This window comes from Anopheles marshallii, chromosome 3, assembly GCF_943734725.1.
Source record: "Anopheles marshallii chromosome 3, idAnoMarsDA_429_01, whole genome shotgun sequence".
NCBI classification, from domain to species: Eukaryota; Metazoa; Arthropoda; class Insecta; order Diptera; family Culicidae; genus Anopheles; species Anopheles marshallii.
This window is the reverse complement of record NC_071327.1, coordinates 41980826-42006364: the sequence shown is the minus strand read 5'-3', so window position 1 is coordinate 42006364 and position 25539 is coordinate 41980826. Positions and strand designations below refer to the sequence as shown.

Sequence of the window (25539 nt, the reverse complement as noted above, 5' to 3'; positions counted from 1 at the left end):
TTTTCCTTTCTCAGCACTTATAACGGGTATGCCGAATAGGTCCGATACAAAACTGTAAATTTCAGAATCTATTAATATTACATAGCACATTCTATTTTACCTTGCCTCGGATGAATACAAACCTTACAATCAAAATTCGATTATAATTATAGAACTTTCGTAACGATAGAGTTTCTGAACGTTTTCTGAACGTTTGATCGCACTTGTATTGCTATATGTAATTCAATGTATGTTGTAACACACTACAGTTGCCTAAGGATGTAGGATAAATTCTAATATCGCACGACTTTGCTAAATGTACAATTGTTCCACACTTTTGTACTGGGTAGCTATTATTTCACTTATCTATTTTATTCTGCAACCAAACATGAAAACGTTTCCAATTACATACGGATTTCATATGGATTCCCTAATGGCAAAGTGGTACTATTTCTTGTGACATCTCCCTCTAACACCATATTGCTGTCCCCCTTTTCTGGGTATTGGCTTTTGTGACATAGGATCGCAGTTTGTGTTTACCATCGGGGGCTTAAGATCCCTGTCGGATTGTACGAATAGGCGAGCTGTCAAACCGATGCAGCCTATGCTACCCTTGTGTAGATATGTGCGTGTCCGCGAGCGTGTGTGTCACCCAGCTCGTCATCGTATCTTTGCCTTGTGTGGTTGTGTACCTTGCGTTGTTTGGCGTCAGTGGTGACTCTACGTTCGTGCCAAGTAGTTGCAGATTGTGAAAAATTTATCAAAGAATTTATGTACTGAACATAGATTGTACAACGAATATGCACCAACAAGTAAGTACTTATCACATACATTAGCTGTAACTGTAGAGAAAGTAATAATTTCTATTAAACATGTATCATAACTGCATTTCCAGGTGGTACAGAAGAGAGCTCCGCTGCAGGAACCAGCACCAACCGCAGGAAGGCTATATCGACATTATTGACGAATATCGAGGCCGAGGACAATCCAACACGGATCCTGGAAAAAGATGATTCTGCTGCGATGATCATTCCGGTGGGCATCATCATCATCAACGCAAGCATGGACTGCGTTCGTCATGACTGGAGGCTCCATGTTTGAAAAGCGTCGCTAGACATTTTTTGAATATGGTGCGGTAATGCATTTTAATGTGAAAACATTCAGGTGAAATAAAATAATGTTTACAAAAAACAAACTAATTTTATTAATATTTAATAACCTTGAGAAATAATGATTATTATGAACCTTGGGGGAAGCATCAGAGTTGTCAATCTGAATTGTACTTATAGATCTTCTTCCGTACGCCTAATCGTGCACCTTGAAATTGTTCTAATCGGTGTACTTTTAGCGATTTTGTGCCGCCAGGGATGTGCAGCAGCTCCTCGCTTTACGCTTCTTCTTCTTCTTCTATTTTTGGCGGTGGATTGTACCCTCTTGGCAAGCATGCTGTCAAATCGTATGAAAACCGTTGGGCTTCTTCTCGGCTCCTTGGTCAATGACGTCATTTCGAAAGAAGCCCAAATCGAATCGAGGGGTGTGGCTTGTTTGTGCGTGTGCGCGCGTGTTTGTTTACATATGGTTATGATTTTTTTTCGGATACCACAATAATTACAATTACAAATACATCATTTATTCACTATTTATCAATAACTTCTCCCATTCACATTTAATTATCACAAAAAGCACTGTTTACACGGTGACGATGGTCTTCAGCGTTGTGTCCATGGTGTATCCGATGATGGCGCCGCGGCGTTCTGCTCCGGATTTTTACGAAAAGGATGTAAAACTGGAAAAATGCATTGCAATTAGCAAGGAGTTGACCTAACTTTGATGTTTTACACAAATATACTTACTTTTTGTAAGGATTTGTCCGATATTTTCGCAATCTCGCTGGCTATCGCACGTAAACACAAATTGCGATCCCATGTCACAAAACCTAAGACCCAGAAAAGGGAGACAGCAGTATGGTGTGAGTGAGATGTTATGAGAAATAGTACCACTTTGTCATGAGGGCAGTTTTTATACGATTTGACAGCTGGCTTGCCAAGCGGGATATTTAGCTGGCCATTTGATTTGACAATGTATTACAGACATTCATTGATCTGATTGAACACCTGATCTAAATAATAAAAATAAATTGATTGATTAAACGTTTTATTATTAGCATTGTCGTCTGAATTTATTTTAATATGCATGATTACGAGCAAACAGTTTTAAGACAACGGCCTAGCCTTTCCACTGGAAAAACAATCATCAAACGATCAAACGGTTTTTCGCCGTTGCTTTTTCGCCACACGTGAGAACCCGCTGTCAGAATTGGCGTTGAAAGATTATCGTAGTCCCCTCCGATAAAGTTTGAACCTACCCTGGACAACATTTTGACATAACACTATGGGCTGACCGCGGTCATGAAGGGAAACGAAATAGGAATGAAAGTGTTTTTAATGTTTGGTTCCCGTTGCAATGGTGGTTTTAAACGGTAATTGAAGGGAAGTTCGGTGAAATTTACGATAAAATTTAATTGATGTATTTTATTATAAGTTTAGGACCTTACCACTTACAGATTTGACACCCGTGAAGCATGAAATTTTTACTAAAATTTATATAAATTTGTAGTAATCCTTATACAAGGGAATACTTACTTACTTATCCGGTGCTACAACTGCTTCGCGGTCTTGGCCTGCGGCAAGAGTGCTCTAAACCGCTCACGGTCGATCCATTATCATGGCCTTTCTGGCGGACGCATCAAAGCCATCACTCCATCTCAGTTTGGGCCTACCACGCCTCCTCAGTCCCTGTGGACGACCTAAAAGGACTTTACGGACTGGGTCGTCCGGTGTCATTCTCATGACGTGACCAGCCCACCGGAGCCTGGCATGTCTAATCCGCTGTAAGTTCGCCGGAGCTGTACGGCTGGTTATTGCAGCGGTTTCTCCATTGTTCTTCCGGGGCCAAAATCTTTCTGAGCATTTTCCTCTTTGACACGGCTAAGAGGGTTTCGTCAGTTTAGGACAAAGTCCAAGTCTCAGAGGCGTATGTGAGTACTGGAACTATGTAAGTTCTATATAGTCCCAGCTTCGTTCGTCACGGGAGGTGTTTTGAGTTGAGGTGTAGTATGACCGGTTGGCAGCCAGCACCCTAGCGCATTTTTCAACATCAATGTGTTAAGTTAGGATGTGTTAGCAGGGCCGTTGGTGGTGCCACCATCAACTTGATTTTTGCCTCGTTAATCTCCAACCCGAGGTCTCATTCCTTTGTTAAACATCCGCTAAGTAGGAGAGCCGTAAATCAATGATGTCTATGTCATCAGCGTATGCCAGGATCTGGATAGACTTACAGAAGATTAAAGTAAATCAATGATGATGAATGAAAATTAATTTTATATTTATATAATATTAATCGAGAACAAAAAATCTATAACAATAAAATATATAATTCTGCACACAAAACTTTATTGCTGTTCGATTAAAATTTTATTGCACTTGAAAAAAATAATTATTTGTACAACGGTTGATGAAATTTAAGATATATTTGACAGGGTTTTCACCAGCTATGTATCCTTTTCGTTCACCTATTTTTACTGCTGCTTGCTTTAGTTCATTGATGAATTTATTCGATAGATTAACTTTTATCTTCTACGTACATACTTAACGTTGAGTCATACTGAATTCATGCAGAACATTTTTGATATGCTACCATTGCTGAAAATAATATTTTAAAAACTGAAATATTTTGGTTTGAACAGCGACAATTTTCATTGATCGTTGTTGAAACATTATTGCTATTGTTACTTGTACTAAGAAGTGCTGGCGCATGAGCAGTTCATGTTGTATGTCTGTTCTAAATGTTGGTCTAACCATCTCCCATTCAGAAATGATTCAACAATACCACATGGCATATTGCCTGGCGAACAAGTGTTTGGGGTCGGTGATTAATTAGAATCTTTCTATTATTGACCAACTATCAGAAGACATCGTTGAAGAATCGATCACCTATTACGAATGGCGTGTTGTGTTCTTTTAGTTAACGTGAGGTAAGAAACAATCATTAGCATACGGTTTGTATTTTCCGGAACTACATTAAGTAGCTCAGCAAAGGGAGCTCTATTTTTAACCGGTAACAATATGTATGCAAGTGCTGTGGGAAAAGTGCTGTGGAAGTCAGTGGTAGTATGTTTCGATTAACCCGGGCTCACCAGTGAGGCAATGAAAGTTAAAGTGTTCAGCGCTTGCGCGGTTTTTAAACAACAGGAAGAAACGCGCGATTTGTGATATTTCTATGAGTTAAGTGCGGTATCAGGGGATTTAAGGAAGCTAGTTGGCGAAAGTTTAAGTTGTATTGAAAACATTTTCACTAGTGTTATAATGTGAAAGATATCAAAACCAGCAGTGAGAACACATTAAACGAATGCAATTAGTATATTTCGATAAAATGGTAAGTTTTGTCTCATCAGAAGTTATATGAAGGCCACGCCAAAGAAGAGAAAAGTGATAAATTCCGCATGACTAACACGAGAAAAATACTTTCGTATAGTTTTCGTTGGCAGCACTTTTTTACAATTAAAAATGTGTTTGGTTAGTGTTGTTAGAGACATTTCATTTGATTCTATTTCTTTTGTACTGATAATATCCATAATAAGGAATTAGTTTGATTTGTTCGCATGCAAAGGTCATGTTCTGTAAGTGTAAGTGTCTCGCGCACGGTTTATTTATACGTTTGGATATGCTTTCTACATTAATTTCGAGTACTATGGCATGTCTAAAACCCGCACATAATAGGGAGATAACGATACATAAGGGATTGGTTGCGACGGAATTTCTCGACTCATCAGAAGAATCTGAATGATGTATAACATTTGGTACGACATTTCTGCATAAATGTAGTGCAATTAAAAGGTCAAGTATTGCGATCTACCATAAAGCACACTACGAATCAGTTCAATAACTCCCACACGATCTGGAAAGATACGAAATCTTTCAACAATTTTAGATTTTGAAGAGGTTAACTGTAGCAACTTTGTCTGATGATATCTCAACTTAAATACATATGAAATGCTCAAAATAAGCAACAAGGCTTATTTATTAATATGTTATCTTCAATTAATGAACTAAACGAAACTCAAATTGGGTGCACTGCAAAAGTTTACCTAGTGATCGTACAGTGATGACTATGTGTGAATGTGTGTGGTGTTTAAGAATTACAAATATCATGTATTTTTTACAAGCACATCTCTCACTTTGGAATAAACCTTTTTTTGGTTGCGCTCATGTTGCGCTCAAACATGGATCGTAAGTTTCTCGATGTTCTAGAACTAGATGTATGGTCGCTAGCGGAATGTTTATGCTAAGTTTAGTTCAACAGAAGACTGCCTTATAGGTCTTGCATTCAGTCTTTCATTCAAGAAGAACAGCCAGTGTAATATAACGTTTAACAGACTTTTGTGCTGCCACATGGTCGCGGACCTCAATAAATTCAATAAAAATAGGAATAATCCAACTTAAAAGTAAAGTGAAATTTGGAATTGCATGTAAGATATACGGACGTTCAGACAAAGTATACGTTGTACTAAGCAATAGCTACATAAATTTTGTGCACGTTTGTTTGTTCTGTAAGGCATGGCTGCCAATGTCTCGAACAATAAATTTTTGATTAAATACTTTCCAAATTGTTGTAACTTTTACTTTATATTCGGCAGTTTGGTTGCGGTTTATCTTCTGCTGTAATCTTCTTCTCTGCTCTGCTGTAATCTGCTTCGTTGTGTTCAGGCACCTACTAACATTTAAAGTTTCGAACCGTTTGCATTGAGGATGAGTTATGAATAATGGCCAACAAAATACTACCTAAAATTAATTCTGTTTTAAAACCAACACAATAATCCTAGGCAAGTAAAAGATACAGCTAGAGAGCAAAACTAGTTTTGAAATTTTTTTCCAAATATGCAAATTGGAATCAAATAGATGTATTTGCTTTTAATCATATTTTAACTGCATAAACTGTAACAGGGTTTGGAGTGTTGGATTCTGTCCAACAGATGTTTTTTTTCGTTTTTGAATACTTCCTTAATGCAGAAGCTTGCTCAACAATAAATCTGTAGATTTATAAAATTCAAATAAAACAATATGCTATTCGGACCAAAGGTTTTATATGATTTGAAAACAATTAAAAATGTAATGCAGGCTAATAAGTTAACTTCACGAAATAAAAGTTCTGTGTTCTGATTGATAAATCATGTAAAATATATGCATTACTTGTAGCAAAAACTTAAGTTGTCTAATATCGAGGTGTTAGTATACCATTGTAAATATTACAACAAACAACCGCTTTGGTTCTATAAAAAACATAGAAAAAAGTAGAACTAACATTAATTTTTGGACACAAGATCTTCGGTATTTTGTCAAACAAAAGAGTTATTTTGTCGCCTAAGCGTTTAAATAATAATAGCATGCAATGAGTTATACAAGTGGGCCATTAAACATGTACAATATATCTAAGAAACAATTACAAGAAACAAAAGAAAATGTGTAAAATTGATGTAAAATTTTTCAATTGCTGTATCGTCAATTTTAATCGCCAAAAACATGTATTTATCCAAAGTATCTCCAGAAAAATGAATGCTCTAAAAATGAATACTGTAAAGAGACAACATGTATAGAGCACCAATATGTTGGTGGAACAATGTCACAATACATTGTCGCCGTGAGTATAGTGTAAGCCAGAGAATAAACGGAAGAATAAATGAAAGAACCAGCGAGTAAGTTGAATGAAGCGAAGGGAACAACGAGTAAAACAGCTAAATATTTTTTTGTTTGAGGAACCCTTATGTGATGCGAACTCTCCGTTCGAGAGTCTGCGCACTGGTGCTTTCAAGCGCGAATATTGTTACCAACACACTTTCACATAGCATTCTCTACTCCATGTAGTGAGAAGCTAAACAAAAGTAATGCAAATAGAAAGTGTACATTTAGAGGCTTATCAACAAACTAGTATAGAGATTTAATGGGTGTTAGTACTGCAAGACAACATGACACAAAAGTTAAAAAAGTTAACAACAAATCAATAACCAAACAAGTAATATGTAATCCACAATAGACATTGCTTTCAATACATTCGTGGTGTTGATGGCTGTTCCATAGTTGTAGATATGAAATGTTTTATTTAACTACACTATAATGCCATTAGATATTAGAAGTGGATTAGCACGATAACGAAATAGAATGATACAAGTGTGATGTGTGAAAATAGCTGCGAAAGGTTTCGAGAAAACATTTTTGTTTGTACTAGAATCGCGTGTGTTCTTGTTTTGTCTGCAACGAGCATTGCAATATCGAATGCAGTGAGCAACGTCAAATCAGTAGCGCTATACATCATATAAAAAAATCCTTTACTGTGCAAGTAATCAATCTATTGTATGAGCATTCATTCGGACTGTATCGGCAAATCGTACCGGTCAACAGTACAGTGGATCTTCTACGAAACAACAGAAGATATGCTTTAAGGGATTAGATAAAAAAACTGTGTTGAGATATAGTGAAAAGATGGATGGAGCACTAAGACAGAGGTTTGCTGAGCAAATCATACAAACGGTTCCTTATAATGAGAAAAATAAACATTGATGGAACAAGCGTACAGCCTTGTTTCGTGCATGTCGTACTGAAATGGTAGTAACAGTGAGCAAATATAGTTTTAGATAACATGGATCCTCCGTCAGAAATAGCAGAACATCCTCAGCCAAAAAGCCTTTCAACAGGCTTTCCAATTGGTAAGCGTTTTTGGAATCATGTTTAATTGTGTCACTGCATCGTAGTCAAGGCACAATTAAACACTTAGAAAATTTAATCCACTATTTAATATTCTCCCTGCGTGTGGTGTAACTGTGTGTGCAACAACAACGTACATTCTAACATAAGTTTATGGATGGATACTAACGGATGTGTTGTAACCATTTTTATGTTCTTTATTCCACAGGAGATCTTTTGGTTAATATTTCAAATTCGAATCAAGGAAGAAATAAGAACAAGCTTAAAGATGTGTTTGCATCGGGAAACAAATTGATCGGTGCAATTCATACATCCGACGCTTCGTACTCCCTAGCACCTCGGATATCTCCGGAAGGCAGCGAACAACAGCCTGAGCAGCATAATCAATTTCTTGGCATATTAAACAAACCATTTTCACGTAACAAATCACTGGGATCAAAAAAGTGGATCGAAAGTGAAGTCGCTGGCTCCGCTGAAACACGTGTGCCAAATCACTCAGGTTCTGAATCGGCCAGCGGAAAAGTGCGATCCCTTCGTCCACATAAGAAAAGCTCATCGCGTTCGTTTTTTCTCAAGCGGCAACATTCTTTATCCGATGTATGGCAAACCACTTTGCGGTCCACAACGGCAATGAGTCAAGCAGCGGCAAAAATGGATGACACCGAACTAGTAAACAGTGCAGTGCGTGGCGATGTTAGTTTGGGAGGTGGTCTCAATCACAACTTGACCGGAGCTGGATTAACCGATGGGCAGATGGATGGTGGTGGCACTGGAGTTGGATCAGACCCGGCGGGAGCAACAGGTGGCGGAGCAATCAATATAGGCGGAACAACTATACCGATTGCGCCGAAAAAACCTACCAGACGAGCAGGGGTGAAGCCTCAGCCTGATCGACCCATGCGAGCCTTGTTTTGTCTGACTCGGACTAACCCTTTGCGGAAATTATGCATCGCTATAGTGGAATGGAAGTAAGTGTTGTGCAAAATCCGGCAATGTTGTGTGTACAAACTGTACATCTAATGTGCGTTTAATATGGTGTTCTAGGCCCTTCGAATATTTGATCTTGCTGACTATCTTTGCCAACTGTGTTGCCTTAGCTGTATACACCCCTTTTCCAAACAGTGATTCCAATAGCACAAATGCAGCGCTGGAAAAGATCGAGTATATATTTTTAGTGATTTTTACAGCGGAGTGTATAATGAAGTTGATCGCTTACGGGTTCATACTACATCCAGGATCGTACTTACGTAATGGATGGAATATACTTGATTTTACCATTGTTGTTATAGGGTATGTATGATTATCCGTTTATTATTGCAGATATTTTTAAATGTCTGTCTACACGTAAGCCGATTTCAACAGATGAAATCAAAATAAAAAAAAAAAGTATAATTTCACCCAACGGAATGTTATTAACATTTTTTTTTTACAGAATGATATCTACTGCACTTTCCAATCTAATGAAGGAGGGATTCGATGTGAAAGCTCTCCGTGCGTTTCGTGTTCTTCGACCATTACGTTTAGTATCTGGAGTACCTAGTTTGCAAGTCGTCCTGAATTCCATCTTACGTGCCATGGTGCCTTTGCTACACATAGCCCTATTGGTGTTGTTTGTGATAATCATCTATGCTATCATTGGACTCGAGCTTTTTTCCGGAAAACTACACAAATCCTGCTTCCACAACGAGACCGGTACGTTTTCAATTACCCATTTAGTATTGATCGCTAAAATAATCTCCAATTTTAATGCTTCTATCGCAGGAGAGATAATGGATGACCCCCATCCGTGTGGAGAAGACGGTTTTCATTGTGACACCATATCGCCAGAAATGGTATGTCGATATTACTGGGAAGGACCCAATTTCGGAATCACCAACTTCGACAACTTCGGCCTGTCTATGTTAACGGTTTTCCAATGCGTTACACTGGAAGGGTGGACGGATATGCTTTATTATGTGTGTATCTTCTATTAGATATGACTTCCGGAAAGGTGTTTGAATGTATGTTTTCCTCTTCCTAGATTGAAGATGCTATGGGTAGCAGTTGGCAATGGGTGTATTTCATTTCTATGGTTATTCTTGGTGCGTTCTTCGTGATGAATCTAATTCTTGGTGTGTTGAGCGGTGAATTTTCTAAAGAACGTACGAAGGCGAAAAACCGAGGGGATTTTCAAAAACTTCGGGAAAAACAACAAATCGAAGAAGACCTTCGCGGATATCTCGATTGGATTACGCAAGCTGAGGACATTGATCCGGACAATGATGCAAGTGGAATGCCGGAAGGAAAAATGAAAAATACAATCGAACTTGATTCTTCGGATAACGTTGGGGAAGATGGTGAAGTGCAGCATGAATCATGGTTTTCCAGAAAACGGAAATCGATCGATCGTGTCAATCGGCGACTGCGGCGAGCCTGCCGTAAAGCCGTGAAATCGCAAGCATTCTATTGGCTTATTATCATATTGGTGTTTTTAAATACCGGCGTCTTAGCTACTGAACACTATCGACAGCCACCGTGGTTGGATGATTTCCAAGGTAAGGTTTATGTTTGTTAGTATTGTTACATTGGCCCCTGGTGTGTGTTCTTGCAACATGTCCTTGAAAGATTCACAAAAAAACTAAATTTCGTTCCTGTTTTTCGTAATAGTAAAACCCAACCAAAAAGAACCTTAAACATGTAAACTCATTTAAATATATATAGGATCTAACGACTTTGGTCTGCAGTGTTTAACGCGAAAAACTTGAACACAGTTTGTGAACTTTTTGATTGTAATTTGCAAGAATTCACTAAGGATGCACTAAGCGAAACGAACTGAAATGCATCATTTTACCAAAAGGGTTATGTAACCAGTGAATTACTAATCTATTTTTTTTTTGTTTTAATTATCATCGTAGAATACACAAATATGTTTTTCGTAGCATTATTTACTATGGAAATGCTTCTGAAAATGTACAGCTTAGGTTTTCAGGGATACTTTGTATCCTTATTCAACCGGTTCGACTGTTTTGTCGTGATCGGTAGCATAGGTGAGATGATATTAACAAGCACTCAAATCATGCCTCCTCTCGGGGTATCCGTCCTGCGGTGCGTCCGATTACTACGTGTGTTCAAAGTGACTAAGTGAGTGTCTGTTTAGGCTAAATTGAGGCAGCAACCGTAAAAGGCCTTCATTTTAAAACTGATACATGTCTATTATTGTTCCCCCTTTTACAGGTACTGGCAATCTCTTTCGAATTTAGTAGCATCTTTATTGAACTCTATTCAATCCATTGCATCACTCTTGCTACTGCTGTTTTTGTTTATTGTTATTTTTGCGCTGCTGGGTATGCAGGTGTTTGGAGGAAAGTTTAATTTTAACAGTTCAATCGATAAGCCTCGTTCGAATTTTGACAGCTTTGTACAAAGCTTGCTGACGGTATTTCAGGTGAGTTTCATTTTTTTACCACAACATCATACATAGCCCTGCGATGTCTAAGTATAAGGTTGGATGTCATAAACATTGCCCAATATTTTTTTCTTTTACACAGATACTCACTGGCGAAGATTGGAACGCAGTTATGTATGATGGAATTCAAGCATATGGAGGAGTGGCATCGCTTGGAATTATTGCAAGCATTTATTTCATCATTCTGTTCATTTGCGGCAACTGTATCCTTCCGAAAAGCTAATTTAACATGCCTTTTATACTACTTCGTAATACTTTGATATATAAGCAATGGTTATCCTTAACCAACCAACCAAAAGATATTCTACTAAATGTTTTCTTAGCCATTGCTGTCGATAACTTGGCAGATGCGGATTCACTAACGACTGTTGAAAAGGAGGAAGGAGAAAATGCTGAGGGAGAGGAAGAAAAGTTATCTCACGAACCAACCCCAACAGAGCACGGGGACGATGGATTTATGGAGCACGATAAAGACAATCTGGATTCTGATAATGACCCTATGAACATGTGAGTAACTTTATTTGGTTGTTTTACGTTATACGTTTGTTTAGAGATTTTTAAAAAATGGCTAATTCCAATTATTTATTGAAATGGTGTTATGTTTTTCCCAATCTAAGATCTGATGAATATGATGGTCATGATTCGGATTCTAAGACGCCGGTTGCAGAAGACGACGAAGGATATGAAGAGCAAGACACTCCAGGTTTGTAAAGTAATCAAATATGCTAAAGAACGAGTAAAAGTAAATCGTTAGATTTCTTCTATAAGGAGTGAGAAGAAACCGATACGTTGACAAATCATTGATCTTCTGACAACCATTCTCCCAAAGCCTATATAGGATACAGTTCGATACATAGCTCTGATATAATTTGCCATTTTAAACTTGATTTTGATATTTAGATGAAAAAGTGTTATAAAAAACTAAGTAACGAAATACGCACAATACTTTGCAACACTTTTTACACTTTTCCACTTTTCATTTTTCACAGAGGCGACACTTTTTGCACTCTAGTTTTCTTCAGAGTCTCCCTTGATGACGGGGCCTTAAGCGGCCTTATTTCCAATACCATAGGATTCACCAATGGTTTCGGGTAACTTTATCACTTGAAGTTCAGGACCCTATATAACTGCGTAGTCTCCTCTTGGGGAGATGCGCCTCTGCATAGCAAAGCTTTTGTATGGACGATAAACGCGTCCTACTTCCAATACCATAGGATCCGCCAATGGTTATTGGTAACTTTGTCACTTGAAGTTCGGGACCCTAAATGACCGCGTAGTCCCCTCTTGGGAAGATGCGCCTCTGCATAGCAACACTTTTATATGGACGATAAACACTTGTCACTGTACTCTATGTTCATCCACCGGTATCCTATACTGACTTTGCATGTACTATGTGTAGCCGACTAAGTATTGGCATGGTTTAAACGATAACAACATTAGTGTTACTATACCCGACAGCTCCTGTAAGAAAAAGAGTTTTAGCTTTAGATTCTGAGGTTATGCTCGAGATGTTTTCATTTCCTGCGCCATTACATTATACAAATTAATAACTAAAAATTTATTAAAACTAAACAAATGATTGAAACATAAAATTTATGTTTTTCTTAGGTGAGACATTTGATGAGCCTCCCACTGCTTCAGCTCGTCCGCGTCGCTTATCGGAACTGAGTGTGAAGAAATCAAAAAAACCCATTCCAAAGTCGAACGCTCTGCTCGTTTTCTCGCCTACCAACAGGTAATTTTAAATGGGCACTCAACAAATAGAACGACTTTACCAGAAATTCATACAAATGATATGTGGAAACCGTGAAAGCTCGTTCATATTGTCGAGTGCCCCAAGTTTATCATACTAACGCGTTTTTTTGTTTCTGTTTACTTTTGTTACAATATTTTACAATACAGATTCACAAGATGATGGGCTTAGAGTGGCTAGGCCACGACGTATGTCTGAATTGAATGTGATCAATACAATTGTACCAATACCGGATGGTTCAGCATTTTTTATATTATCAAAGACAAACAGGTTGATAATAGATAATAGTTTTGACTTAGCATAATATCGCAATTGCTTACCCTTCCTGTGTCAATCAATGGCAGATGCAAAATATTGCAACTCCCGGCAATTTTGCCTTGCGCTCTTTAGCTCTCCTTGCTATATCCTTGTTGCTAAAGATGAAATAGTACGCATTTTACCCTTGGGCTGTTGATAGATTTTCCGTTAATATATTAACTCTACGTTACTAATGCGTGTCCCCATGCGAAAATTCTTCTGAATTAACAATACGCCATTAAATGTTTAGATATGTAAATTTTTAATGATTTTTTACAATGGTCAGTCGTTGTGTATTACTGCGTGAACATCTTCGGAAATTTCAATTAAATCAATGTTAGTGTCGTTAACGTCTTCAACATACCGGTTATATTTCCTTTCTTGAATAAACGCAGGAACGGAAATTGCTGGACTTTTCATTGTTCATTTTCAGTTGTTAGGCTTTAGTATAAAATGAGGTTCAAGAACTTTTATAGACCAAACAATTTAATATAACGGTTGTTCTGGTTGATTATGCTATTAATCTTAAGCACTGTTTTATATGATTTTCAAAAAAGCATAACGACAGTACCCTCGCCGCTCTCTAGCTGTTGATCGATCATGTAACGATTCAGTAAGAACTTAAAATATACATGATTAATGCAAAAATTGGAATGATATGGAATGATCGATAATCTATTTCCTGTAAATATAATTGTTTTTACCCGCGTAAACCTAACGAATGATTCATGCCCCGTTTTGTTCAGTGTTAAAACCTTTCGAGCAGTATCTTACAAAATAGTACTAATATCGCTTGGTCTTTTTTCCTTTACATTAGATTTCGCATATTCTGCCATTGGCTATGTAATCATAGCACATTTGGCAACATTATTCTCGTCTGTATCATGTTTTCGTCGGCGATGTTGGCGGCAGAAGACCCACTTAATGCGAACAGCGAAAGGAATCAAATATTGAACTATTTTGACTACTTCTTTACATCGGTATTCACAATCGAGCTGCTGTTGAAGCTGGTTTCATACGGATTTTTGTTTCACGATGGTGCATTCTGTCGATCGGCATTTAATTTGCTCGATCTGTTAGTCGTATGTGTGTCGCTGATATCAATGTTCTTCAGGTAAGGCCGATGAAACATATTACGAAGCGTAGTTTGCAAACTTGTATAATATGTAATTCGTTTTAGTTCTGGTGCCATCTCTGTGATAAAAATACTTCGTGTACTTCGCGTTCTCCGACCATTGCGTGCAATTAATCGTGCAAAAGGATTGAAGGTAAGATGTTTAGTGTTACATTTTACAACGTGAGACCAGCAAATGGTATTGAAATGTGGATCTTCACTCTGTTCCTTTGATTGATTTTGGTTATTATGGTGATCTTTTCAACATGGAAGATTTATATCTGTGGTGCATTGACTGGGAAGTTTAATTTGTTTTTACTGGCTCTACGTGTGTACACAACTGTATAGGATACAACTTATAGGATGTGTCATGAAAGCCAGTATACTCGAGTAAAATTAGATTCGAATGTACACTCATTTGAGCAGTGCATTTGAAGTAACGCTAAGTATGGATACTATAGGACACTGTCCATGACTTTACACGTCTCCTTATATTCTCATAGCGGATATGTAGCTGCTAGCCTTTGCTTCCAGAAAGTTTCTGGGCATTTGGTATGCCTAGATTTAGTTGAACTGTATGCTTCGTTCAGATTCATGCATTAAGTACGTCTTTTTAACTTTTCGATTCTTCTATATAATTCTCAGCATGTTGTGCAATGCGTTATAGTAGCAGTAAAGACCATCGGCAATATTGTATTGGTCACTTGCTTGCTACAGTTTATGTTCGCCGTAATTGGAGTGCAGTTGTATAAGGTAGGACGCAAAGTGCGGCCCAACGTGATTCTGTTACATTGAGATTTGTGTTTGATTTGGAGTTTCGTTTACTTTGAGTTGTTCTTTAGTTCAGATTATTACTTGTGTTTTTTCCTGATATTGTGTTTTCCACTTTTATTATATTCAACGCTATCCGGTGTCCCATACAAGGGCGCTATATACTTAATTTCCCTTTGGTGTTGTTGATGTTTTCTTCAATTATAGTTTTAATCAAGGCTTTTACTTTCAGCTATAATTAGCTTACAATTTTATTCCCTTTGCGATTTTCTAAAACGAACGCTTTATTTTTTGTGGATTTTACGCCAGTATCAGTATTTCTTCTCTTTTTGTTTATCTCGTCGACATCTACAAAAAAAACAATTGCTATACAGATACTGGTTGGAGATTGATTATTATCGTAACACTTATTAAAACAGATTCCTATTCTGTAAAAACGGTTTTTAGAAGATCGACAAGATCTAAATTTTTAACCGCATCTAACAAAAAGACGGAAAAAGCATAACATAAACAAATAAAGAACTTATTTAAAGGTGGAATAACTGGTAATAGCTGGTGGTAATAACTGAGAACTTGAACAAAATCGGAACATAAACTTGAACAACAAAAATTGGTCGTTTCTTCCTTACATTTTACTATTAACTAAGGAAGAACTGAGTGAAAAACTTTAAACTTGAGCTCATCAACCAAATGAAACATATTAATAGAGAGAATATGACATAATTTTATCATGTTATCTTAACATAAAGTTTGATTATAAAACATTTAACTTTTATTTCCAAGTAAGGCCGTAATACACTAAAACGACCTACTCGGTATTGAATCAGTGAGGTCGTCAAGCGCCTCAACGTTTAAATTGAGATTAATAGGAAAAAACATTTTACTTTTATTTCCAAGTACGGTCGTAATACATCCTTCCTTGTCAGCTATGAAAAGAAATTATTAAAACCATGAAAAATTTAAAAATGCAACCTTTTTAACTATAATTTTCTCCCGTACACCCAAATTCTTCTCAGTACGTAGTAAAATGTGTGATAGTTGCCATCAAAACGATCGGCAACATTATGCTAGTGACGTACCTCTTGCAGTTTATGTTTGCTGTGATTGGAGTACAATTATTTAAGGTAATTGATAGCTCGTTTATTGGCTGTTATTATTTCACTTTAGCCGTCTAGTTAGGCCTATGATATGATCTACTTTGCCACCTACACACTTTTTTTATTTTCATTCCCTACTGTTTATGATATTTTGTTTCTAATATTTCATAGAATCATCATGTAAGATGTTAATTTAGTTGTTCTCAGTAGAGCTTGATATGTTATATTGGTTCATAATTTTTGTTACGTAGTAGCAAAATGCCATTTGTTGTCCTATACACATACAGTTTTTATTTGCTCATTTATGTATATACGTATATATATATTTATAGTAAAAGTAATTTTGTTGTTCATGTTGTTTAACCGTTGTGGTTTGTGACATCTTTATCACTTTTTCCGACACTTTGTTATTATTGTTCAGTAATATATATTAACATACAGTAGAGTGCTAATTATCCTGGTGCCATTTAACCGGATGCCTGATTATCCGGGCAGCTCGGAAATGACAGTCCCAAAGGAAATTTGACATATTCCCTGCAACATCGTTGACGGAAGAACTTTTTATATGATAAAAAAGCAAATTCTATAAAAAGCGACTATAATTTCTTTTGCAACAATAAGACATACAGTAAAAATAAATTGTAGATTAAAAAATTCCTCCCAATGATACATTACACACTAATTTTTATAAAAAAAAAAGAAGATGAGCCTATTATCCGTGTTATCCGATCCATGTTATCCAGCAAACGTCGAGCCTCGATGAGCACGGATAATCGGCGCTCTACTGTATACGATTTCCGTGGTGACTTACCACCAAGTATTAATTGTGTCTTAAATATTAAGGATATTTTGAATGAATTTTATACAGATTGTAGTTTTAGAAAATTCGTCACGATCCATTAATTTTTTTACAGAGAGAAAATTCTAATGGTCACTATTTTTCTTAAAAGCTTGCTCATCCGTAAAATTACTTATTCACGAGTATTTTTGCATGCCGAAATGCATGTTAATTAAATGGAAATCGAAAAAAATGCTAAGAAAACATTCCGTTCATAATTCTCTGTGAATGAACATTTGAAGTTTTAGATCATGGACTATATTTAATATGAATAAATATCATAACAAGAGACCATTAATAGTTTTGGTGTAATGGTATTTATAGAGAAAGTTGAGGCAAAAAGAAAAAAAGTGTCTGTTCCTGTTTCTGAAAATAAGCTAAGTCAAAACTAAACTTAAACATTTTCAATCACCGGTTGTTATTTACCTCTACCGTGCAGACGATTTATTTTATCAAATCATTACAGTCAACTATTAAATCATTACAACCATAGTTGTTCAATGTAAACATTATTTTCAACCATCAGTAAAAAAATCTCTAAACAATAATCTATACCATTATGCTAAACCTGTAAATAAAAGGAAAAGATAAAAGTTTAAAACTACCTTAAATTAAACAAATTAAATCTTTGTTTGAAATTTTCTTACGATATAGGTATAGGTACATCAATACTTTTAATAGAAAACAATCTTTTCGTACTAATTAAGAAAAATCGCAGGGCGATTCAACAATAAAGGCCCATCGTGTTTGGGACGTCTGATATGCATATCATAAACATTTATTACAATCCCATTTTTGGATGCCATAGGCAGAATGATAATTAGTTGGAAAGTAAATAAATTGTTGGTTATCTCGATGATGAACCAACCTTTCAAAATTTTTTGATTAAACATTTTCCACGTTTGCCATCATTACCAACATATATGGATGAATTTCTGTAAGTATTTACGTATGAGAACATGTGGGAAACAATATTTAAGCAATTAAACCATGGCGCGACGCAATTCCATTAAACGTTGCTAATTTTTTATGACAATCATCATTGTTATGATTATGCTTTCTTGAGTTTTTTTTAGTCAAAAATATATACACGCCTCATTATCTATCTTGGCAGTAGCGCTTAAAAACCTGTTAAGGTAGTATTCTATTACGATATTGTTGATATCATATACTATAATGGATGCATTGCAACTAAACTAATGTGAAAAACCTAATCTTAGGATTGGCAATTGGTAATATATGTTTCCTCGTTAGCTTTGCTTCCTGGTTTGTCTTAATTTTAAATTTCTGAGTTCCTATCCTTTGATCATATGTGTTGTTGTCAGTGTGTGAATAGTTTTTTTTTAATATGTGTTCATGTAATGCATGCTTTTAATTTTCCCTAACCGCGCTGTTTGTTTCACTTATGTCACAGTCCATCTGTTCATAATATGTTTCGATAAATGCATCCCAATTGACTGAAAGCTGTATTAGTTTATATGTGCTTTTTGTTTATAAATCCCATGTATGTAATACTTGTTATTGTATAAAACTACAAAACTAGAAGTTGACGGTTTGTAGGACGAAATGGTTATTATATATTAAACGCCTGTAACAGGTGTGAATTATACTGAAATACTTTAGTTTCACAGTAAATCGAAAATCAGTCAAGCTAATATTTATTCCATTTCCTCTAGGGCAAGTTCTTTTCGTGCTCTGATGGATCGAAAATGCAAGAATCAGAATGCCAGTGAGTATGAAATGAAAACTATACCAATCATGACGCAAGTGACGGATTAAAACGTTTACATATGATATTATGATTTTATTTCAGTGGCACTTATCTGGTATACGAAGATGGCAACGTAGATAAACCTGTTTCAAAAGAAAGATATTGGTCTAGAAACCGTTTCCACTTTGACGACGTTTCGAAAGCCATGCTGACTCTCTTCACTGTATCTACTTTTGAAGGATGGCCTGGGTAAGCAGTAATTTGATATAAATTTATAAATATGTTCACAATCCTGGGTTTGATGATGAAATGGTTTAGTTAACTATGGTTAGAAAAATGCTATTATTATTTTTATTTTTATTAATATTTTAAAAAATGAACTTCTATTTTTGTATCAGCTGGTTGTTTAGCTAATAAGCAAGCAGTAATAATTTTTAGTTAATGAGATACGTCATTTTTTTCAACTTAGAGTTTTTTTGCTGGTTTTTTTTACCATATTTTCATCGAATTCATCATCGGTCAGAAATACAAGACAATGCTCTATTACTAAACACTGTCAACTTTCTTTTTAAAGGTTATTGTATGTGTCGATCGACTCCCACGAAGAAGATTCCGGACCAATACACAATTTCCGCCCAATAGTTGCGGCATATTACATAATATACATCATCATAATAGCATTCTTCATGGTAAACATCTTTGTCGGTTTCGTTATCGTCACATTCCAAAATGAAGGCGAACAGGAATATAAAAACTGCGATCTGGATAAGAACCAACGCAATTGCATAGAGTTCGCGTTGAAGGCGAAACCGATACGGCGTTACATACCGAAACACAGGATACAATACAAAGTGTGGTGGTTTGTTACTTCGCAGCCATTTGAGTATATGATATTTATACTGATCATGATCAACACGATAACCCTTTCGATGAAATTTTATCGCCAACCAGAGATTTATACCGAAGTTCTCGATTTGTTGAACCTAATCTTCACGGCGGTGTTTGCACTAGAGTTCGTTTTTAAATTAGCAGCGTTTAGGTTTAAGGTAAGGTGGAAATTACGATACATGTTTAAATTGGCCTTTGGTTTAAGTTTTACTTTCTATTTTGTAGAACTATTTTGGAGATGCATGGAATGTGTTCGATTTTATAATTGTGCTCGGTAGTTTCATCGACATCGTATACTCAGAAGTTAACATTAGTAAAGGAATGAAGGTGAGAATGATTTATATTAGTTATAGCAGGATACTATGTTTTATAACTTTTCCTTTACTCTTCACTACAGGGTGGATCTAGTATTATTTCAATAAACTTCTTCCGACTGTTCCGTGTAATGCGGTTGGTCAAACTGTTGGCCAGAGGGGAAGGAATTCGAACACTTTTGTGGACCTTTATCAAATCCTTTCAAGCACTGCCGTATGTTGCATTACTAATAGTGATGTTGTTTTTCATCTATGCTGTAATTGGTATGCAGGTATGCCAGACCCTAAAGCCATTTGCAAAAAGTATTCGCACAAGTTCTGATTCTTTATAAAAGGTTTAATCGATTTACTTTACTACTTCAGGTGTTTGGAAAAATAGCTATGGACGATGACACATCAATACATCGAAACAATAATTTTCAAACCTTTCCACAAGCGGTATTGGTTCTGTTTCGATCAGCCACCGGCGAAGCCTGGCAAGATATAATGCTCGATTGTTCCGCTCGTCCGGGAGAGGTGAACTGTGATGCAAAATCAGATGACGCAGGCTCGCCCGAAGGATGCGGCTCAAACATTGCTTTCCCTTATTTCATCTCATTCTACGTACTATGTTCGTTCCTGATCATAAATCTGTTTGTGGCGGTCATCATGGATAACTTTGACTATCTTACGCGAGACTGGTCCATACTGGGACCACACCATCTAGATGAGTTCGTGCGGCTATGGAGCGAATACGATCCTGATGCGAAGGGTCGCATCAAACATCTCGACGTGGTAACACTGTTGCGCAAAATATCACCACCGCTCGGGTTCGGTAAGCTATGTCCGCACCGAGTCGCCTGTAAACGGCTTGTATCGATGAATATGCCACTAAACAGCGACGGTACGGTGCTGTTTAATGCGACATTGTTCGCAGTGGTGCGCACCTCACTGAAAATCAAAACCGAGGGCAATATCGATGATGCAAATGCAGAATTACGGAATACAATCAAACAGATTTGGAAACGAACAAATCCGAAACTGTTGGATCAGGTCGTTCCACCGCCGGGAGTAGATGATGAGGTAACCGTAGGTAAATTTTATGCAACTTTTTTGATACAAGATTACTTCAGACGGTTCAAAAAGCGCAAAGAGAACGATAATAAGCTTAACAGCGATCAGAATAAACGGCGCACTATGACCTTGCAGGCTGGACTGAGAACGTTACATGAAGCGGGTCCCGAACTTAAGCGGGCTATCTCGGGCAACCTGGAGGAAATTGGTGATGACAATCCGGAGCCATCGCATCGGGTATGTCGTGCAGTGGAAGTAGCAAGATTGACCAAAATGCAGCTAACTTTTATTTCCCATAGCGTAACCATACCCTCTTTGGCAATGTGTGGTCGTCCATTCGGCGTCCGGGTCCGTTTGGATCGAAACAAAAGTGGAGCTCGAACAATAAAATGTCTGCCACATCCATGGCCGCCTCTGCGGCTATGCATACAGTTTTAACAGGACCTAACGATGGGTCAAGCCAAACAGATATAAAGCCAAAGCTGAACTGTGTAAACAGCTCTAATACTTACAATCATGTAGCTGAAAGCATTTTGCATGCCGTACATGATGAACCACTAGGAAGAAGCTACGGCAACGGATTTGGGACGGGTGGCGCAGGAAATTCGGGTGACATTCCGCTTCGCCCACTCGTTTTAGATGATTCAATCAACTTGAAAAGGGTGACTGCCAAGTAAGTACATGCAATCATTGCAATTGAAATTGATTTGGTCTCGATTCACTAATATTCTTTTTTTCTATTAATTTACAATGTCATGCCTCTGCAGTGCTACTAGTATTAACATCGGCTCGCACAACAAATCAAACATGAAAATGATTGGTAAGTGTACTATTCTACACTGGGCTCCACAAAATGGGCTTACACCTGAACCGCATCAAGCCATGTTCACAAGCTCTTCGGAGGAAATAATGGCGATCATTGGTAGCGAATAATTGCAATAAATTTGTTTCTGTATGAAATACTTAACCTAATTATTTCTGGAGCAAGCAAAACTAGTACAATGCAAACTTTATCGTTTGTGTTTCTCTTTTCTTTTATCCATTTGTCAATAATGACGCCTCGCTTGAAACAAATCGTACAAATCTCATTGATGCACAGATCCAGCACATGGTAACGCCATCCACTTCGAAGGTGTGGACAGATAACACCATCACCTGTCTCTTGAGAGCCCAACAATCCAAAGCAACAAAATATTAAACATGTGGTTTTCAGTGGGTGCGTAATTCTTGATTAGAGCGAGAGAGCAATTGAAACGTGTCTTTCTTATTTGGACTTATGTTCATTTCAAAATGTGACTTTATCCCTACACCTATGCTGATTTCTACGATTGATGTACAGTATATCAAGCAATCTGATAATGCGGCTATAAGCCGTCACAATAAAAATAAGTAAATAAAAATGTCAAGCAATCTGGCAAATGATAAATGAAACATTTACAAGCTTTTGTTTTCACTGTCCTGGATAGGTTTACATCAAACAGTTATGGTTTTAGAAGGTTTCTATCACATACAGGTGGATAGATAGTTATGTGTTGTGTTTTCACATTTCTAACACGTTTCTCATTTGTATGTCAAATCGTTTCAATTCTGCCTATTTGTTTACTTAATCTTTTGATTAACAATGAATTTCCTTTTATTATTTTTGATAAAGTAAATTAATAGCATTATTAGCAGCATTACTTGATGTATTTTTTTATGCAATCGTGAGAACTCAATGTGTTGAATGATAAGGGCAAATAATATATATTTTTCCATTTTTTCTGTACAAAAACTGAAATACAATCCTTATCTTTCTAAATGTTATGAAGAAAGAGCTTTAGAAAGTCGAGTGAATAAGAAAGGTGATATATTTGATATCTGATTTATGTTACAGCAGACGACTCATGCGATTAACGTGTATATTATTGCAATGTTAAAACATTAACTGACACGTTATTTTCTGAATTAGAGGTAGAATTCTGAGCTACTTTTACTGTACATTTGAAGTACAAGTGGTGAAATCATACAGCGTTAAATATCGTAGCATAGGTTTTAAGATTGCAAAACGAATACATCGAGTTCTGCTTAACTTCATTGTACGATCGTGACAATACACGAAGGTTCTTGTATATTGAACGTCACGTAATAACTTTGAATCATTGAAAAATTCGGCCAAATTTAGTATCATGACGGTTCGTGACTCTGTGTGAAATGAGCATCTTTAATCAATTATTTAATATGCGATGATCTCGGTTGTTTCTACTGTTTACAGATAGTCAAGTTGCTAATTTCGAAGAAGATCGTCTTATTCACTCAACGCCGAGTAGTCCTCAAGAAACCCATAAAATGTCGGGCGAAGTTATAGGGTCGGCCGAAAGTCTTGTGGGCAGAGTAAGTATAATGATCTATCAATTGTCTAAGTTGAATTGGGCGTTGTTTTTTGCAAAGAATTTCTATTCCGTGTTGCACATCTCATGCCGCAGCAGCATGAACAGTTTCTCGTCCGAAAATAATGAATTATTGACCCTCGTGCCAAACGAATCTACTTTCGACTAGGCCACTTAGTTCTTATCCCTCCGAAAGAACAGCCATGAAGTCATACATAAAGTCAACACCTTACATATTTTATAGCTAATACAGAACACACAGAATATCGCTAAACAGAACAGAATATAAACATGGCGCAAAATTAACGATGCACAATTGACGATGCAACTTTGTATTCGAAATTATTCATCACGTAATTTGTTTTGCAGGTACTGGCGCAACAGGGACTGGGTAAATATTGTGATCTCGATTTAGTTCATTGTGCTCAAATGGAAATGCAAGAGGCGCTAGACATGACACAAGAAGAAATGGATTTGGCAGCTCACGAACTGATGCTGGAAGAGCGTTTTAATAGAAAAAACGGCGCACCTCTGAAAGGCCAACCCAAGCGCGGAACCAACACTAGGAACAATAAGAATCAAAAACCGCTATTATAGCACCAAACTAACTTAATAAGACAAGTCGTCGCCGCAGGCGGATATCTTTTATCTAAAAATAATAGCTCTCATTTCCTCATTAAATGTTAGCCCTAAAAAGATGTTATTTGTTTATGTTGCAACAAAATTTGTTAATATCAAATTTATCACAAAGCGCACAACAATCCAGTTGAAAACATTTTAATGAAGAGGCTGAACGTATCAATCATTTGCTCTCTTGCCGCCGGTCGTGAATTTAATATCTGTTACGCCATCATCAAATAGAAATAAACCCGTAGCCACACGGAATAAAACGGGATATGCAATACCAACGGATGTGGAAGCAATGATGAAAATAGGAAAACGAGAAGAAGTAAACGTTCATTACAGTATATATAACACATACATCTGATATTCAACAATTTGCAACCTTAGCTCGATCTTAGTCGGAAATGAGTTTTGAGAGTAATACAAGCATTGTTAAGAAGGAAAAATTGAAATACAAAAAGGCATTAAACAATGTTTTTTGGATGTATTATCTTTTGGGTTTTGAGAAAATGAGACATAATAAATTTCAAAATACACAAAAAACACATAGTATAAGTTTCTTTTCATAATACCATAATTTTCAGCAAAAAAAATGTCTTGTTCCTTTTAGCTTAACACGGGTCTAAACACTCATATTCTATCCTAATGGAATACTGTGGCAAAAATCCTCATTGGGGTTACCTTGTAGATAGATGCCCTCTGCTTTCTGAATTGCTTCTGCGTGATCTCTTTAATACATCATCTTTCTGCGTGATCTTCCTTAGTCCTTTTCATCATGAGTTGCCAAAAATTTGGATAAGTCAGGTGGGCCAAAACTTACGTCCTAACAAAATATCCCAAGACCCGGGCAGTGGCGCATTTAGCTCTTTGGAGACTCTGAGCGGAGTTGGAGGCTCTGATCGTTGGGAGCAGTGGGGTTATTGTTGGAAACGTACGCAGTCTGATACTCACGTGCGCTCTAGGCGAGAAGTCACTCGTCGGTCGAGAAGCACGAGTATCCAGCAATGAGCACGAGTATCCAGAGAGAAGGACGATTGGGACTAGTGATGAGAATTCGGAGGTGAATCGGTTGATCCGATCCGATCCAGGTTTGAAAAATCTGATCCAATCCTATAATAGGGCATCGAATGATCCGGGATCACTGTTGAATCCCTAACGATCCGGGATCACCATTGCTTTGAAATAATAATCCCTTGTATGGGGATTGTGATCCCTATCGATCCGGGACCATCGTTGCATGGAAATAGTGATCCCACGTATGGGGATTGTGATCCCTAGCGATCCGGGATCTTCGTTGCATGGAAATAGCTCTCTCAGGATCCGAAGAGTCAGAGGAGAACGGATCGAGATAGGACAGGGGAACATGGACGAAGAAATATTTCTTGTGACAGAAAGCAAGGACCCCATAAAAAAGGTAAACGCTGTTAACCCTTTTCTGGTGCAGAAGGGCCTAGAAGCCACACTAGGAGAAAATCCCAAAAAAGTCTCCATGATGAGGACGGAAACCTACTAGTGTTAGTAAAAAACAAGAA

The 25539-nt window shown here is 37.1% G+C and overlaps 1 protein-coding gene across 1 annotated transcript; it reads left to right on the top strand.

Moving 5' to 3' along the window:
* Window positions 1-7671: 7671 nt before the first annotated feature.
* On the top strand, window positions 7672-23980 carry LOC128712256 (muscle calcium channel subunit alpha-1-like). The gene is made up of 26 exons (XM_053807152.1): window positions 7672-7738; window positions 7945-8704; window positions 8781-9026; window positions 9169-9428; window positions 9498-9691; window positions 9757-10270; window positions 10631-10856; window positions 10950-11160; window positions 11264-11384; window positions 11481-11688; window positions 11799-11884; window positions 12790-12916; window positions 14049-14345; window positions 14412-14499; window positions 14991-15098; window positions 16133-16240; window positions 18728-18780; window positions 18865-19011; window positions 19337-19808; window positions 19876-19977; window positions 20048-20236; window positions 20328-21254; window positions 21317-21690; window positions 21785-21837; window positions 23269-23387; window positions 23753-23980. The coding sequence occupies exons 1-26, from the start codon at window positions 7672-7674 to the stop codon at window positions 23978-23980; spliced, it is 6285 nt and encodes a 2094-aa protein (XP_053663127.1).
* The last annotated feature ends 1559 nt before the right edge of the window (window positions 23981-25539 follow it).

What these genes read in the sequence shown, in the direction of transcription:
- LOC128712256 (XM_053807152.1), top strand. Translation starts at nt 7,672, where the DNA reads ATGGATCCTCCGTCAGAAATAGCAGAACATCCTCAGCCAAAAAGCCTT. An exon ending in GATAATGACCCTATGAACAT is followed by an intron (nt 11,689 to 11,798) that starts GTGAGTAACTTT and finishes TCCCAATCTAAG; the next exon opens with ATCTGATGAATATGATGGTC. An exon ending in ATCGTGCAAAAGGATTGAAG is followed by an intron (nt 14,500 to 14,990) that starts GTAAGATGTTTA and finishes TATAATTCTCAG; the next exon opens with CATGTTGTGCAATGCGTTAT.